Raw genomic sequence first — 16,378 nt, forward strand, 5'->3', positions numbered from 1 at the left:
CGGCCGGGGCTGGCCCCGCCCCTAAGCGAGCTTTCACGTTCTCCCCGCTCGTGACCGGGAGGCCCCTCCCCCATCCCCGCCCTCCTTGCACTCCATTGGACGGCGCCCTTCCTCCCCGGCGGGCCCCGAGGCCCCGCCCTTCGACGTCACGCGAGCCCGAGCTGCCGCTGCGTTCAGGGGGCGGGCTCGCGCCCTCAGCGTCTCCAGCTTCACGCGCGCCGGAGCCTGCCACGCGCGGCGGCCGTTGGTTTCCTCCGCGCGGCGCGCGGCCCTCATCCTGCGTCCCTCACGCGCGCGCCCGCCTGAGGCGATCCGCTTCGGGCCGCAGGCGCCCGCGCCCCGGGACCCCGCCTTTACACTCCCCCCTCACGGCCCTCCCGACGCCCGCCTTCGCGCCGCCGTCCCGCCCCCGCCGCTGGCTCCTGCGCTGCGCTGCCGTTCGCTCCGCCCCGTCCCCTCGGCTCCGCGCTCGGCTCTGTCCCCTCAGGGGTCTTCCTCCCCTCGCGGCCTTTTTTCCCTCCTGCGCACCCCCCGCAAGCCCCATTGCCCCAGTGAGCCACTGTGGGGCCGTTCGCCCCCCGCTGCCCAGCCTCCCTCCGCTGCTTTCCTGTGTTGGTAACATCCTTCAAGCGGTGAAGCCTCTCTCCCACCCCACGACATGTTCACCCCATATCGGCCTGCAGCACCTCGTACGCAGCCGCTTCGAGTTCCCAAATCGCTGACAGCCCTCTCCCTGCCCTGCAACACCCATCCCCGCACTCCCCCTGCCTCCTTCGTCCAGGTTACGCTGCTCCAGACCGCGCACCCTCCAGCAATTTGTGACCCGGCAGACTTTCTTCGCGCTGGCCCTCCGATCCTTCTGCACACCAGGTGTCTTACCTCGATTTCTACTTTTAAGCTGCTTTTTTTCTGTCAAACTAGTCCTTTTTCAGTTTCTCCGTTTGTGACTGATGTGCTTTCTCTTCTCTTGACTGCCCTACTATTGCTTAAATGTTTTTGTGATGTTTTTATTTTACAACGATCAGAAGTGTAAGGCCCAAAACAACCTATGTCAAATGTCACTGGTAAGTCCTCCTCCTCTGCATACATCTGTGTCAACTACTGTGTGCATCTACAGATCAGTATAAATGGTTTAGCATAACGGTTTAAGGCACGGACGTATCAATGTGCCTCTCTGACACTTCCCTGCCATGAAGTGTACGTTATAGATGGCGAAGTGCTTGGGTTGCTGGCAGAATCATGTTTTCCCCCCGGGTTTTATGGTTTGAATTACATCTCCCGTGAAACAGGGTGGTGGTCTTTTGTATCCCATCCCTTGCGAACAGGCCGAACCCATCTGAAGCCATCCCCAATCTGTCGATTTTCTGGGCGTGCCGCGGGGGCAGGCATACTTCTTTTGTTATTCTGTATGATTTAGCTTTGATCTGTCCTGTTTGCTGCCGAGTTGCTTTCAGCTGCAACCTCACATCCCGTTTTCTTTAAATTCCTGCGCCGCCCCCGTTTCTGGGAGACGCCGCAGGGAGCCTCGGGAAAAGCCTGCAGTGCCCTGGCGGTTACCGAGGCAGAAATCGGGCTGCGTGTGAGGAGGTGCCACGGTACTGCCCCGAGCCGCTCCGAGCGGGGAAATCTCCCTGTCCTCCCGCCATCCAGGGGTGCAACACCCCCCGGCCACCCCACTCGCGGTCCCCGTGGCCCCAACAGAGCCACCGCCCCCCCGTGTGAAACTACAAATCCCAGCATGCCCTGCGCCGGCGAGCGGCTGAGGCGGGAGGGCCGCGGTCGCCCCGGCGCTGCGCCGTTGCGTGGGATGCCGGGAGTTGTAGTGTCGAGGCGAGGACGGGTGCGTGATACGTGACGGAAGCGCGGCGGGGAGCCGTTCTGCTTCATCGCGAGAGGAGCTGCATTTCAAACTGGCCAATCAGAAGGTTGCTATGGCTCGAACTGGCCAATGGCAGGGCGAGGGCGCGGGAAATTTAAATCCCGCCTGGAGCGGCCGGGGGTAGTGGCAGCGTGCTCGCAGGTGGGGAGCGGCGCGGCGCTGGAGGACGGCTTGTGTGCGGAGCTCCGCGGCGGAGGTGCCCGGCCGCGGGGGCGGGCAGGGAGAGGGAGAGGGAGCCTGTGGCAGCGAGAAGCTGGGTGCGGGGCAGCGAGGGTGCAGGCCGTGCGCCGGTCTGTCAGAAGGGACCGGGTTCCGTCGGTGGTAGGGCAAAGCGGCAGGCCCTACGGGGGGCTCTCTCCGGAGCCTTTCGGGTCTCCGCGGTCACAGGCCGCTGCCTGGAGTGGGGCCGACAGGGCTGGCGCTTCCCAGAGCCGGCTGTGTGTTCCGGCTGAGTTGTGGCCGAAATGAAGCCAGTCCTTATGCAGTGGGTCACCTTGGAGCTGGCCAAGGTGCAGGGGCCTGCCCCGTTACCAGTGTGGCGGCTACCCCGTGCTGCTGGCTCACCGGCACAGCAAGCCCCCCCGGGAGGGCCTTCCCAGTACGAGATCTCGCTGTTCCCGTCAAAGGGGGTCGGGGTGGGACTGGGTGGGGTGTCTGTGCAATATAGGTATATGACACAGTGAAAAGAGTATTTAAAAATACATGTGTGGTGTCTATGGGAAGGAAGACCAATCTTGCTCCTACAAACAATGACTCTGATAATGTTTGTGGCTGGAAGTGTCATAAAATGATGTATGTGTGTCTGCTGTTTTTGTGCTAATGCTAGAGCTTGCTGTAACAATTAGGGTGTTTAAAGAGACAGCTGTTATGTTACTAGTATCTTCCATCAAGTCAGAGGCTGTTACTGTATCTAATATGGCCGAGTGTCTCTCATTCTCAAATATTGATCTTGGATTTTAACTTTTGTGGAGTAAACTTGCTGTTTATTATTTGCCCTGTTTTCAGGCTTGTTTTTTACCCGTTTCCTCTCAAAATCTAATAAGCAAGATGTCTACTAATGAGAATGCCAACGTAGCAGCAGCTCGCTTGAACAGATTCAAGAACAAAGGAAAGGACACTACAGTGAGTATTCTGATGCAATTAGTATTTTAGCTAGCCATCATCTCTTTAAACATGAGTTGTAAAAGCCAAGAACTTACTATGAATGTATATCCTCTAGGAAATGAGAAGGCGGCGTATTGAAGTCAATGTAGAGCTGAGGAAAGCTAAGAAAGATGACCAGATGCTTAAAAGAAGAAATGTTAGCACTTTACCAGATGATGCTACTTCTCCCCTTCAGGAAAACAGGAGCAATCAGGTAAGTAGGTCCTGAGAACGGGCACACTTGGAGGTCTTGGAACATAAGCTCATGCAGCCATGCTAGTATGAACTTCTCATGCGGGACACAGCGCTACTACATATACGTTACCAACTTAAGTCTATGCTACCAACTCTAATGGACAACACTCTTAAAATGTAGCTTAGCCAGTTGTGTTTAAGCCTACTGTGTCAGTGTAACAGTGGTGTGAAGCACTTGATTAAAAAAAGCTTTCAGTAGTTTGGGTAACTGTAGAGATAAAGTTGTAGCTGATGAGGTTTTGGAGTATCACACAGTGGTATAATTTCTTAATAAAGGAAGTGGTTGTAAACTGGGGTCTATTGATAGTATTGTACAGAAGGCCTCTGTGGTCATGAAGACATATGCCTCTCCTGACAAAGCATTCACGTAGCTTTTTATTGTACAGGTTTCAGCACACTGGTCAGTTGAAGAAATAGTCAAAGGAGTTAACAGTAATAATATGGAGCTTCAGCTACAGGCTACTCAAGCTGCCAGGTAAGGAGTTTAGAGGTAACCAATTCAGCTGTGCAAGCCAGTAACTAGGCAAGGTAAAAGAACTGGCTTATGAGCCTAAGCATTTGCTTATGGCAGCAGCTATGGCTCTTATCGGACAGTATTTCAACAAACACCTGAGTCAGCCTTATGTACAACATCTAGGTACGCTTAACTTAGTCATAATTGTACTGAAACCATGTGGCTTTTGAATGTTTAAAGTGCCTACACATTTTACTAGGAAGTAGTAATTCTTTCTAGTTGTTTTTGAGGTGGCGAAATAAACAGTAGTCCATCTTGTTGTAGGAGTAATAGTAATAATAAACCTTTTGTTATAGCAAAATAAGATATCTTTAAACTGTGTTAACACTTGACTACAATATTTGAGTGCAGTGATCTACCTTAGAATAGAACAGTAAGATGACTGGGGTTTGAAGTATGCCCAATTTCCTTTTTCCTTCCAAATCTAAAACCTCCTTTGGCAAGCTTGTATAGTGCTGCAGTGCTGCTTCTGGCAGTCATTAACCTGTCCACTGAGAAACCTTTAGCGATTCAGATGTATTATGGCTCTTGCAGGTCTGCTTTATTTCAGAGTCTGAACAGAACCTCTCATATAGTGAAGACATGCCAAAACCAATGTTAGCAGAGGTTTGGGAAGCTAGGGTTCAGCTTGTCTGTGTTTCTCCTTCACATCTTGTTGCGTTGCCTTCTCTGAATGTTAAGGCAGTGCTGAGCCTCTTCTCTTTTTAAATATGGATGATGTTAGACTGTTTAATCTGTTGTTCAGATATCTGCAGGCAAAAATAATGCTTTCTGTTTGTCTTCCTCCTTAGGAAACTCCTCTCGAGAGAGAAGCAGCCCCCCATAGACAACATAATTCGGGCTGGTTTGATTCCAAAGTTTGTCTCCTTCTTGGGCAGAGCAGACTGTAGTCCTATTCAGTTTGAATCTGCCTGGGCCCTTACCAACATCGCTTCTGGCACGTCAGAACAAACAAAGGCCGTGGTGGATGGAGGGGCTATTCCAGCCTTTATTTCACTGCTGGCCTCTCCCCATACTCACATCAGTGAACAGGCTGTGTGGGCGTTAGGAAATATTGCAGGTATGTCAATATGCTACACAACTCTCGGACCTGCTTCCTTATTTAAAATAGGAGGACATTACTACTGACATGTCATGTAGCATGCTGAGCTTCTTGGCTGCTCTGCCTTAATGCTTTTCAAGTGAGGACATGCTCTGCAACATAGAGTATGCTATGGACAATTCTTTATCTTCAGACCTGGTGTAAGATGTCTCAGGCAACACCTGGCAGCATGCGGGTTGCATTATGTGGATTGCTTCCATATTTCAGTTCAGTTTTGATAGAGTTATATAACAATGATACAACATAAGGCTTTTTCACATCTCTCACTTGATGTTTTTGTGACTTACCAGTGAGCTCCCCTCTCTGTGTTGACTAGAAAGGGGAAGGGAGGAAGCAGATGGCGCACATGATTGTGTATGTGATGGCCAATATTCCTTGCTTCGGAACAGCTGCTTACTGATGTGAAAGTACTGTATACTGAAGTTCTCATGCACCTTTCAGGATTACTTGATCTGTCAGTCTTGGATCCAATTCTGAAAAAAAAAAAAACCCTGGTCAAAATTAATAATATAGTTATAACATTGTATTTGCTGTAGTACTGTTTCCAACAGCTGTGCCTTACAGAGAACAGTGAATCTTCACACAGAAAATGAGCTCAATAAAAGCCTTGTTTGGTTGGAGTTTTCTTGAAGCTTGTCCTTTGAGGTTTTTTAAACTCAATTACAAGGTACTCTTTGTACCTTGAAATAGAATAATTTGGACAAAAACTATGACATTCCTTCAGCATTATACTATAGAACCCAATCATGCAACCAGTGATTATAATGCATTTGAAGTCCCATGTTGTGGGAAGAGCTCTGTTCCAGTGGTAGGGCTTAGGGATGTTTTCAAAGAAACATGCAAGTCCCTGCTTAGTTATGAACTCTAAGAAAAGCTGTATAGAAAACATACACTAAATTACTACTTTTTTCCACCAGAAAAAAAAAAAAATTAAACTATGACTTGATTAGAAAAACACATGCTTGTCATATGACTTAACCATGGTAGTAGTCCTTTTTGTCGTCTTATTTCTTTTTTCTTATCTAACCCTTCTTAAGCAGTAGAAGAATTCATCTAACACATAATGATTCTGTATGGACACATGCCTCTGTTCTGGTCTTCACCTGGCTATTTTTCTTTTTTTCTCAGGGGATGGCTCTACCTATAGAGATCTGGTTATTAAATTTGGTGCAATCGAGCCGCTGCTGAGTCTACTAGCTGTTCCTGATCTCTCTTCTTTGGCCGTAAGTGTGCAGTATGATTCAAGTTACAATTACTAGTAAGTGAGCAAAAGAGCTCAAGTAACTATACAGTTGCTAACCACTTATTTCAACTCTTGCAGTCTGGCTATTTACGCAACGTTACCTGGACTCTCTCAAACCTGTGTCGCAATAAGAATCCTGCGCCACCCATAGAAGCTATTGAGCAGATTCTTCCAACTCTTGTTCGGCTCTTGCACCACGATGATCATGAGGTGTTGGCAGACACGTGCTGGGCACTTTCCTATCTAACAGATGGTTCTAATGACAGGATAGAAGTTGTAGTGAAAACCGGATTGGTGCCACAACTTGTGAAACTCCTGGGATGCAGTGAACTGCCAATAATGGTAAGCCATCAGACATGCAGATTGCTGTTGCTTGACTGGAGTCTTGAATAAAACTGCAGTGAGAATAGTGTCCGTGTAACCAAATGGTTCTTTTCATACCTAAGCCTGATGCTTGTTCTAGGTTTTGTGTAGCTAAGACTTGAGCTTCCATCTTGCATGGAGACTGTCTCACATGAGGCATACATAGACTATGGCTGTTGCTGACTATCAAGCTTCTTTATAAAATCATTGGATTTAACATGCAGGCCAGCACAACAGTGGTTTAAATTAGAGTCCTTTAAAGCTTGCTTTTATCTCTAAACTACTGTTGCAAGCCCACATTCTAGAGACGGTGTTTAGAAGTGGGCTCTGAGCATGCTGTAATTATAGTATAATAAAACTGCATTAGTACTTAGGAGATGGTGTTCCTAAGCTCTGTTACGGGTAGTTGTTTGCAGATTGGCCTTGGAAGGTGTGCAGTCTTAGCATGCTTAATGTGTGTATATGTAATGCTGATGAGCTTAAAGCTCAGACAGCTTAAAGGTGTTAACTGGGAAGGTGACAGCAAAGGGACATCAGGTATGGCTGTATTTGTTCAAGCACAGATTAGATAACAGCAATTTTCCTAAGTACTATGTTTGTATTTGTTTCAGACTCCTTCACTAAGAGCCATAGGAAATATTGTCACTGGTACCGATGAGCAGACGCAGATTGTCATTGACTCGGGAGCGCTCTCTGTCTTTCCAAGTCTTCTTTCTCATCATAAAAGCAACATTCAGAAAGAAGCAGCATGGACAATGTCCAATATCACTGCTGGACGGCAGGACCAGATTCAGCGAGTTGTAGACCACGGTCTTGTACCTTACCTCATTGGTATTCTGAGGAAGGTAAACAAACCCTATGTTTACTACGTTGAGGCTTTTGCTATTACTACTACTATCTGTGTTCAAATACTCTGCTTTTACCTTCACAGGGGGATTTCAAATCTCAAAAGGAAGCTGTGTGGGCCGTGACTAACTACACCAGCGGTGGAACAATTGACCAGATCGTGTATCTCGTTCAGGCTGGTGTTGTTGAACCCCTGCTGAATCTCCTCTCAGCTAAAGACAGCAAAACTGTGCTAGTGATCCTGGATGCCATTTCTAATATCTTCTTGGTATGTGGATGCAGTATATACTCAATTGTTATCTAGGCTGTTGTTAATGGTTCTCCAGTAGTTGGTGCCATACATCTTTCCTGAGGTTATTGTATGCTCGTTTGTCACAGGCTGCTGAGAAGATCAATGAGACTGAAAAACTTTGCCTCATGATTGAGGAGTGTGGGGGTCTAGACAAAATTGAAGCTCTCCAGTCGCATGAAAACGAACAAGTGTACAAAGCCTCATCCACCCTGATTGAGAAATACTTCTCAGCAGAAGTAAGTGGCTGCAGGATGACTTTTTTCCACTTTTGTTTTCTATTCTAGCCCTGACTATGAGGTTAAAATGCTATTGCTCTTTCAAAACTCTTTTCTTTCTTCTAGGAGGAGGAAGACCAAAACGTTGTACCAGAATCTACTGCTGCCAGCTACACTTTCCAAATTCAGGGCAATGCTCCAGATACTTTCAACTTCTAGATCTTGCATATACTGCAATCCCCTGCAAGTCACTGGGCACACAAATGACTGCCACCTTTTTGTCTTAATAGTTCCTCCTGTTTTTACTGTGTTTTTTATGTGACCTGTAGCACTTTGTCCAACTGAAACATACTTGAACAGTTCAAAACTGTACATATTATGTGAATTTCTAACTGTAAACTTCATTCTTTCAAAGATATACTTGTAAATACTTGTTCTCTTTCTGGCTCTTGCTGTCCCTGTCGGGCATGAGAATGCAAGTGGGCAATACAGGCTTCTCGCAAAGCATGAGCCACTACTCTGCAAACCTCTTCGTAACCTATTACCTTCTACACAACCTACTGCTGTAATCAATACGCTGAGTAGGCTTTTAAAGAGGATTTACGTTTGAAGTTCAATAAAGTGGTATCAATACATTGAACTGTGTCAATTGCTCTCTTAAAAGGTGACTGATATGGTAAGTATACTTAATCAGAAATGTATAATGGCAAGAATGCGGGTCTAAACCATGAGAGATTCGGTTCTGAAGATGGTGGTTTTAAAAGGGCTTGGTCCCCCCAGGCTCTGACTTCTGTGTCTCGCAGCCCTCGGTTACTGCAGAACAAACTGCTGCTTCTCTCTCAGTATCCCTCACAGAAGTCTGATTAGCAGTACCCTGCTCCTCACTGAGCCAAACTGTCTTCTGCCTCTTGGAGAAATATTTAGAGTGTAGTAGTACTACTTAGCTGCAAGTAATGGTGTGGAGGAGGGGTAAGTACAGCAGTTAACCAGGTGTAAGTGTGTTCAGGCAGCCTTAGCATAGAGCACAGAAAATGCTTTGCGGCAATTGCCTGCCCTAAGAGAGCAAAAGTGAAGGCCTTGTCTTGGCATCTATTGTCCCTTTACTGCTAAAATCATTATTACAGTAACCTCTGTCTCTGAAGGTGGCTGTGCAGGGTGGGGTTTGGGGGTGGAAAGGAGGAACTGTAGTCCTGTTTTCCAGCTTTTTGGAAAAACTTGGATTTGGCTATTTCACTAACTGGAACCTCCCAGGAGTCAATATGTCTGCATAACTACATTGTCTCAGCTCTCTGAGCTCCTCGTGCTCTTATGGTGGTGCAGGAGAGGTCAGTTTTTCATAAGCATGACTTATGTTTGAAACATAACATGTCACTTCAGTATTGTATGTTAGATAGATAGCTCTTCAATTGTTAAGAAAAGGTGGTGGTGGTGAAATCTAATGTGTAGACAATTCTCCCAGAGTTTCTGTAGGCTTTGCTTCTGCCTTTACGGGAATGAAGGGGAAAAAAAAAAATACGAACCACACCCCTTGTATTCTGCTGAGTGAACCTGATGAAAGAATCTGGTTTGGTCTTATGGGCTGCTTGTTGTGTGCTTTCGAGTCTGTTTCATGTATAAGTGGATTTGGGTGTAACACACTTTAAATTCTTCATTAAGAATACTTGATCTTGAAAGGACGCTCTTTCTAAACCCAGATTACCACTTACTGCTACTGTCGAAGATGCCACTCGCTTCCCTTCTTGCTGTGCAAGGCTCTACTGCCTGCTTCACAGCTGCATGCAGAAATGGTGCCCTCCCTGACTGGAGGCCGATGGTTACACACGCACCCATCTGCCACCGCTGTGCCAGCCCCTAGGTCCTGCTGGATGGTGGTGGTGTTACGACAGGTAGCAGGCACTTCGTCTGCGCATGCGTTCATAGCTGCTCTGATGGGTAGCAGCGATAATGCTTCCTGCAGAGCGCTCGCTCCTGAACTCGCCTGCGTGCACGTGCTTCTGCTGGGCTGGTTAAGCTGCAGGAGTTCCTCCATCCAGCTCAGAACGTGGCTGTCACTGGTTTATCCACAGGGCTGCAGTTTTTACAGGTCACAAAAGAGATTGTCTTGCAAAAATCACAATCTCCTGAGCTGACTGAGGATGACTTCCTGCTTTTGACTGTATCACTTGAACTGCTTTTTCTTTACCTCAAAACAAAGCCGCAGCAAGTAATAAGCTTTACTTTAGGAGTCTTTAGAGACAAGGGGACTAACGGCTATTGTAACCCTATTGCATCTTCTGCTGGAGAAGCCGATGTCAGCGTTACTGACCTTCTGTCTCTGTGCCTGCGCTGCCAAAAGAAGGGTGCGACCGAGGTGTGGCCGGGGCAGGTCCCCACCCCTGCCAGCCTGCTGCACCGATGGGCGAGACCGCAGGTGGCACCCAGCGCCGGCAGAAGAAGCCATGGACGGTGCCAGGCTGAGGAGCAGAACGCAGGTCTGACACCACGGATACTGCAACACCCTTGGGACCAGATTCTGGTGTTATCTTAGCAGTACCCGTGCAAAGTGGAAAGAACCACTGAAGCCTTTAACCTTCTGGGGGAGAAAAACAACTAAATAGGGCTTTTACGCACCTGCAGTGAAGCCTCGTCTGTCCTTTGCTTTGTTGTCAAACCTCCAACTTTGACCTAAAAGCATCAGTTAAAATCATGATTTTCTGCGTAACTCTCTGTGGAGAACGGAAAGAATTAACCTGTATAAAAGCAATTATGCAAAGTCAGCTTTCATAAATGAAATCATTGCTTCCATGTACTTTATCTTTGTGCGTTTATAAGAGCAATGACACAATGACTTGTGAAACATAATTCAGAATTCTTGAGCAATTTTAGATTTCTAACGCTATCGCATCTTCCAGTAGAGGGTGCCACAGGCAACCGCACGGTCCCGTTTGCTTCCAAGAGGTTGGCGTGGAGTTTGATCCAGCCTGCACCACGCAGGTACGATGTGCTTTATTTTCCTATTAAGAAAATACCGAGATAAAATCTATCGGGCACCTCTTCTAGTTACAGAAAACATCTGTGTGCTAATTCTTGAGTATTTAACCAGATTAAATGTTGAATATAAGGTATAATCTTTTAAAACTGGTATCTCAGGGTTACGTTAAAACACAAACCCTTGCTGTAACTGCTTTTTAGCATATATGCAGTAAATTTGACTTTTCTGTCTCTGTGTGTAGAAGAGGGGATGAGAATGCAGAACATTTGTTGAATAGTGTTATCTCGACTTTTTTCCTGAAGTGCTTGTTTCGGAATTATCTAACATACTCAGTTAATAACAGAACGCTGCAAATTCTTCTCTAGATGCCTGACAGCTCAGTGGCTTAATAATTAACTTTCTGGGGACTGAGACTTTGTTGTTATCCAAGAAGAATGCGTTCAGCCTATCCAGCAATGAACCCTGTTCTTGGCAGCAGGTATTTCCAAAGCAACAGCCTACAGTGACTGTGAGTAAGTGACCGGCGTGAGTCACTCCTTACTCTAACACAAATGCAACTGATTGCTGAGGTTAGGATCGATCATGGTCACCCATTAGGCTGTGTCTCTAGCTTAAAAAAAAGTGGTAGGAGCAAAAAGGGAGAGGAGAATTGTTATTGCTCCCAGTTCTTGGTTTGTTGGTTGGTTTGGGGTTGGTTTTTTGTTGTTGCCCAGCCAGATTTAAGAGCTAGCCTTCTTTATTTGGCAAATGCCTAATTCAGGACAAGGGGTGGAATAAATGTCTGGTGGCCTATGTGTCAGCCTGCCAGCTCCTCTGTGCCGAGAGCAACAACAACAGACCCCTGCTGACATCCACTGGCTTGGAATGCAGCTGCTGCTAACGCTGTTTTATCTGTGGAGCGATGGCAAGATTTCAGTCCAAGATCTCGGCAAACGTAACCACCTCTGAAATTCTGATGCTAGCAGATGCTGCCTCTGTGATTGCTTCCACTTGCTGTTTCCAAAGATGCTAGGCTCTGAAAGAAGAGCAGAGGCTTTGCAGTCCTGTTCTGCAATAGCCTGTCTGTTCACTTTCTGCTACAGGATGAACAGTTTAAACGGTGGAAAAGCTATAAATGGTTAAATGAGGAGAAATCTATTCTTTATTTCCCTGTGATTTAAACTGTGAAATATTCTCTGAAGTGAAGCTGCTTCCTACTGCTCTATACAGAATGATTTAAATGGCACTACAGTGGTATATCAGCAAAAAGGAACAGCTGTAACTTTGCAGGAAAAGGAATTCACTAGCTAACAATATTTCACAGATCTCTTCTGTTTCTAAATCTATTTTACAGCCGAGCAAACTGAGATATAAGAAAGTTATCCACAGACATCCAGAAAGTCGCTGGTAGAATTAACCTGGCGCCTGGCAATCCTGATGTCCACTCCCCTAGTTAACCCGTGGCACCTCTGGTCATGATTATCCTTTTGCTGAATATAGGATTATCCCAGGAGTATTGAATCTCTTTTGTGATAAGGTACGACATGATGTTTAAGCACAGGTCTAAACTTTGGGCGTGTGTGCAATTGGGGAAAAAAGTACGGTTATTCAAAAGAGGAGTAATTAACGAAGGTTAATTGTGACTGGTGACATTTGGCCTATAGAGGAAAATGTTGGGACTTTCACTTAAAACCTAATAGGAAACACATTAACCCTTTGGTCTGAGTTACAAACTTAAGCTTGACTCACCTTCAGGGGAGCATGTTAAGAGAAAAGACTAAGAGGGAATCGGGTGACCCCTCCTACGGATGGGAGGCGTGTACCCAACCCAACTGCAAATTTCAAAAAAAAAAAGCATGCACGAGAACGTTCAAGCTACAAGTGTGCAAAGCTGTTCACCGTGTTTGGAAAACACTTCCTTCTTATTGATCCACGGCACGGCACTGATAGGAGCCGGGCAGAAGCTCAGCATGTAGACAGCGAAGAAAGAACGAACTGATTTGCTGCGAGTTTCGCAGCACATCATATGGAATAAGGGTCACTGGCTTCCAGTCCCGTTCCTGACTGCAGAGCACTGTCTGTCTCAGCCTGGCTCCAGGAAACGGACGCTCTTCCGCAGAAGCCAGAAGATTTCGTGGAAGAGCCATGGCCTGTTTCCAGGTTGCAGTTCACCCACTGCCCTAGGGAGTGTCATTAGTGGGAGGGAAGTGCAGTTGGGATTTAAAGGGATGAGGACAGGAGAGAAAAATTAAAGCAGGGTGGAGAAAACTCCTGTTAATTCTTATTAAGCAAAACTTGCTTGACCACATTAAAATGTTGTGCTAATCGTTTAAAGAAAACAATGGGCCAAATCCAGAAGTGATGTATAAATCAGACATCAGGAAGGGAGTTTCAATTGACTGACATACTAAAAGCGAAATCAATGGCCCTGATTTCACTGCGGAAGAGGTTGGATTACACCTACGAGCTCCACAAAAGAGGCAGTATAATGAGGAAGCGTTCTACTTTATTTTGTATCTTTCTCAATTTGCATTGCCATGTGAAATGAAAATCACAAGGTCATCTTTTGAAGGTGTGATTTTTATATATATATATAAATATATATATATATAAAGTGGAAAGCCGCCTAATTTATCTGTAACAGATTGCTTTGTGTACAGGTTCACAGTGGTAAAATAGCTGTAATACCAGGAGTATGTAATAATGCTCCGTGGGCATGTGTAAGATTGCATGTACAAAGTTATCAGAAAATCTTGAATAATCTCCAAGGCACATTTCCATCATCCAAATCACTTCATTTTTACCCACTATATGAAACAGATGTAAAAATAGCTCTTTCATCAGTGGATTGCTACACATATTTGGGCTGCAGAGGTTCAATTCTGTTCAAAGCAATGCTGTGAAATCATTTGCAGAATGTTGCTGTTAATCAGAAGCAGCAATTTAATGTTACGTATCCATCTCTCCTCCCATCCCCAGCTCCCCTTCCCAATTCTGAGCAGGAAACGACACTTGGACGGAGCTCAGCATACTAACTTTCTGGATGGACTCTCTAGGAATGAGGAGGGACTTGAATTCTCTCCATATGTCATTTCCTTTCCCCTAATGGCTAAAAAAAAACATTGCTGCAGTCCATATAGCTTACAATAGAGAGAACATTACCACTATAGGAAAATAAAGGCGGGGGGATGGGACAGACAGGACAGCCACATTCCACTTCTGAAGAACTGCTTTGCAAAATTTGACTTGAATTAAGCAGGAATCTTTCTTCTGTGGAGAAAGATGGTTTTATGTAGTTCCTAAAATTGAAGTTGTTGTCCCGTCTGTACTTAAGTGTATATCAACACCTGCAGTCTGTGGCCAGACATGGATTAGAAAAGGAAAACGTAAGTAGAGGAGGAATGGTAACAACTGCGCGGGATTTAAACTGAGTCAGAAAGGAAAAAGAGAGGTGATTGAGGAAGACTGACAATGAGGATCTAATAATTTCTAATAAAACAAATGTTAATAGCAAATAATCCTAGAAATAACTTAAGAAAAATTAGATTAGCCCACTCCTGCAACCAGCTTTTCTCCAGACTGCCTTTAAAAACTTTTCTGTTCAGTATAGCCAATAGCATATGGAGATATCTTACACTGCTGCAAAATACAAAATTTGATCTGCTATATTGCACAGCGGATTTGCAGCTGTCAACAGAATTCAGTGTGCCATAGTTACAAACAAAGAAAAAAAAACCAGGAATAAACATTACAAAAAAACCAAACCACCACCACCATTTTAACTAACAGGGAAGCTTACTTCCTCATAGCCAACCAACTGTGGATTAGACTCAGATTGGAACATAATGACTTTCTACCAATATAATCCAAATGTTTGTTAAATTTGTAGCAACCAAACTGTGCAAGGCATTTTTCAGAGCAAATGAGATATGACATGTGCTCAAAACCCCCTGAATTTTGCAGTCAGTGAATGAATACATGCGCACATGGGGGCTAGATGCATCTGCCTGTGGGATGATTACATCTGATGGCAGAACCAAGACCTCACATCTTGTATCGGACATACTGCCTAATTAGACATATTGCCCCTGAATTCTACTGCTAAAAAAGAAAAGAAAAAAACCACCCTTCCTCCAGTTCTATTTTAAAGGGTTTCAAGAGTGGAATAAAAGAATGATTCAAGACAAATGGTGACAGATTTTGCTTTAGGTTACTTTTAGCACTTCACTAGACCCACTAACCTACTTAAATATCTGTGCTGTTCTTATCTGGCATGCAACCTTGCTTTATAATTTTTAGGATGAAGTAATTTTAGGGAGAACTTTATCTTAAATCCTCTCAAAATGATTTCACAGTGGACTTGTGGGTGATTCTGTTGAAAGGACAAAAGAAGCTCATACAGATTGCGGGGTGGGTTAGGTATTTCTGCAGTTCAGAAAGTGTCAGGAATTGGATTAAAAAAAGAGGGATTGTTATGTTTATTGAACCTACAAATGCTTTTGTGTCATGATTGATCTTATTCAGATTTAGTTTTCATGTAACGTGTTTATAAATGTCTACAGACTTGTTAATGTAAGACAACGCAGAGCGCTTCCAAAGCCGGTTAGCCTGGGTTCTTCTCAGCAATTCACAGAACCGTGTGAGTATATGTGGTATGCACATTTTAAGACAGCTCATGCTGAATCTTAGTGGTTGCTTCCCTATGGCAGAAAATAATAATCTTGTGGGGCTAAGGCTTTGTTAGCTTTTTTTACTTTTGAACCTTGCAGGTTCAACTACCTGTAAAAGTACAAAATATTGTTATAATTTGATAAATCTCCTGGAATTAGTCTCGTCTCTTGAATGGAAATCTTTGGAAGTAACGTGTATGAGACACATGGAAAAACTTCCACTTGCTTGAAGAAACATAGAAAATCAGAACTACCAGGTGAGGGCTGTTTTGTTTAAGTGGTTTACAACGCCCCAAGACGCTTGCTTTCTCTGCCGACATTAGATAGGCAGAGCAGTCTGTTGCCAGCCTCGTTGCCTATCCATATCCATGTCTCTAATAGCCACAGTCCCTGCAGTAGATGGGAAGGGGATACGTTGGCCCTCTTGAAAACCTCGTCTTAACCTCTGACTTCTATGGGATTCTGTAAAGCTAGAAACATGAGGCTTTAATCCCTGAATATCTAGGTAAGTAACAATGGCCAAGGAGAACAAGCTAATTATGCCAAGCTATTAAGGCTTATCAGATAATGTTCTAGCGTTTTTGGGGAGTCAGGAAAGCATCTCTGCTTTCCTTGGCTGCATGGAGGGAAGGTGCATCACGGAACATTTTTTACTTCTTCCAAAGCATTAAATAGTGGCTGTGGCCCAAGCGGGTGTTAACTAGGCAGACCAAGAGATTGATTTAACATGGCAGCTACCTTCCAACGTATCCCTGTTGATCAACAGTGTCTAAGGGGTGAATTTATAGCAGCAGGACTGAGTCAGCTTTTGGCATCGCTGTCAGTGGCACCCTCCTCTTGGCGTCAGCATAATTAAGACTCGGAGACTTACAATACAGGCGATTTTACAGCTCATCCTTTGCAGAC

At 45.2% G+C, this 16,378-nt stretch overlaps 1 protein-coding gene across 5 annotated transcripts; it reads left to right on the top strand.

Annotated features, from left to right (window-relative positions):
• Positions 1–428: 428 nt before the first annotated feature.
• KPNA2 (karyopherin subunit alpha 2) lies at positions 429–8,487 on the top strand. 5 transcript variants are annotated; one of them, XM_087751001.1, is made up of 11 exons: positions 429–870; positions 2,885–3,001; positions 3,099–3,236; positions 3,664–3,752; positions 4,583–4,851; positions 6,022–6,116; positions 6,215–6,478; positions 7,111–7,344; positions 7,431–7,613; positions 7,724–7,873; positions 7,979–8,487. In XM_087751001.1, exons 2-11 carry the CDS (start codon positions 2,927–2,929, stop codon positions 8,069–8,071), a joined length of 1,590 nt encoding a protein of 529 aa, XP_087607127.1. In that variant the 5' UTR covers positions 429–870; positions 2,885–2,926; the 3' UTR covers positions 8,072–8,487. The 5 variants fall into 5 exon arrangements, with proteins under 5 accessions (XP_087607127.1, XP_087607125.1, XP_087607128.1 ...); XM_087750999.1 differs by lacking the exon at positions 429–870 and adding an exon at positions 939–1,064; XM_087751002.1 differs by lacking the exon at positions 429–870 and adding an exon at positions 1,878–1,925.
• Positions 8,488–16,378: the final 7,891 nt, after the last annotated feature.

The sequence above is a fragment of the Nipponia nippon genome, unplaced genomic scaffold, assembly GCF_047370975.1.
Source record: "Nipponia nippon isolate SJK-2023a ecotype South Korea unplaced genomic scaffold, ASM4737097v1 scaffold_14, whole genome shotgun sequence".
Classification (NCBI taxonomy): domain Eukaryota; kingdom Metazoa; phylum Chordata; class Aves; order Pelecaniformes; family Threskiornithidae; genus Nipponia; species Nipponia nippon.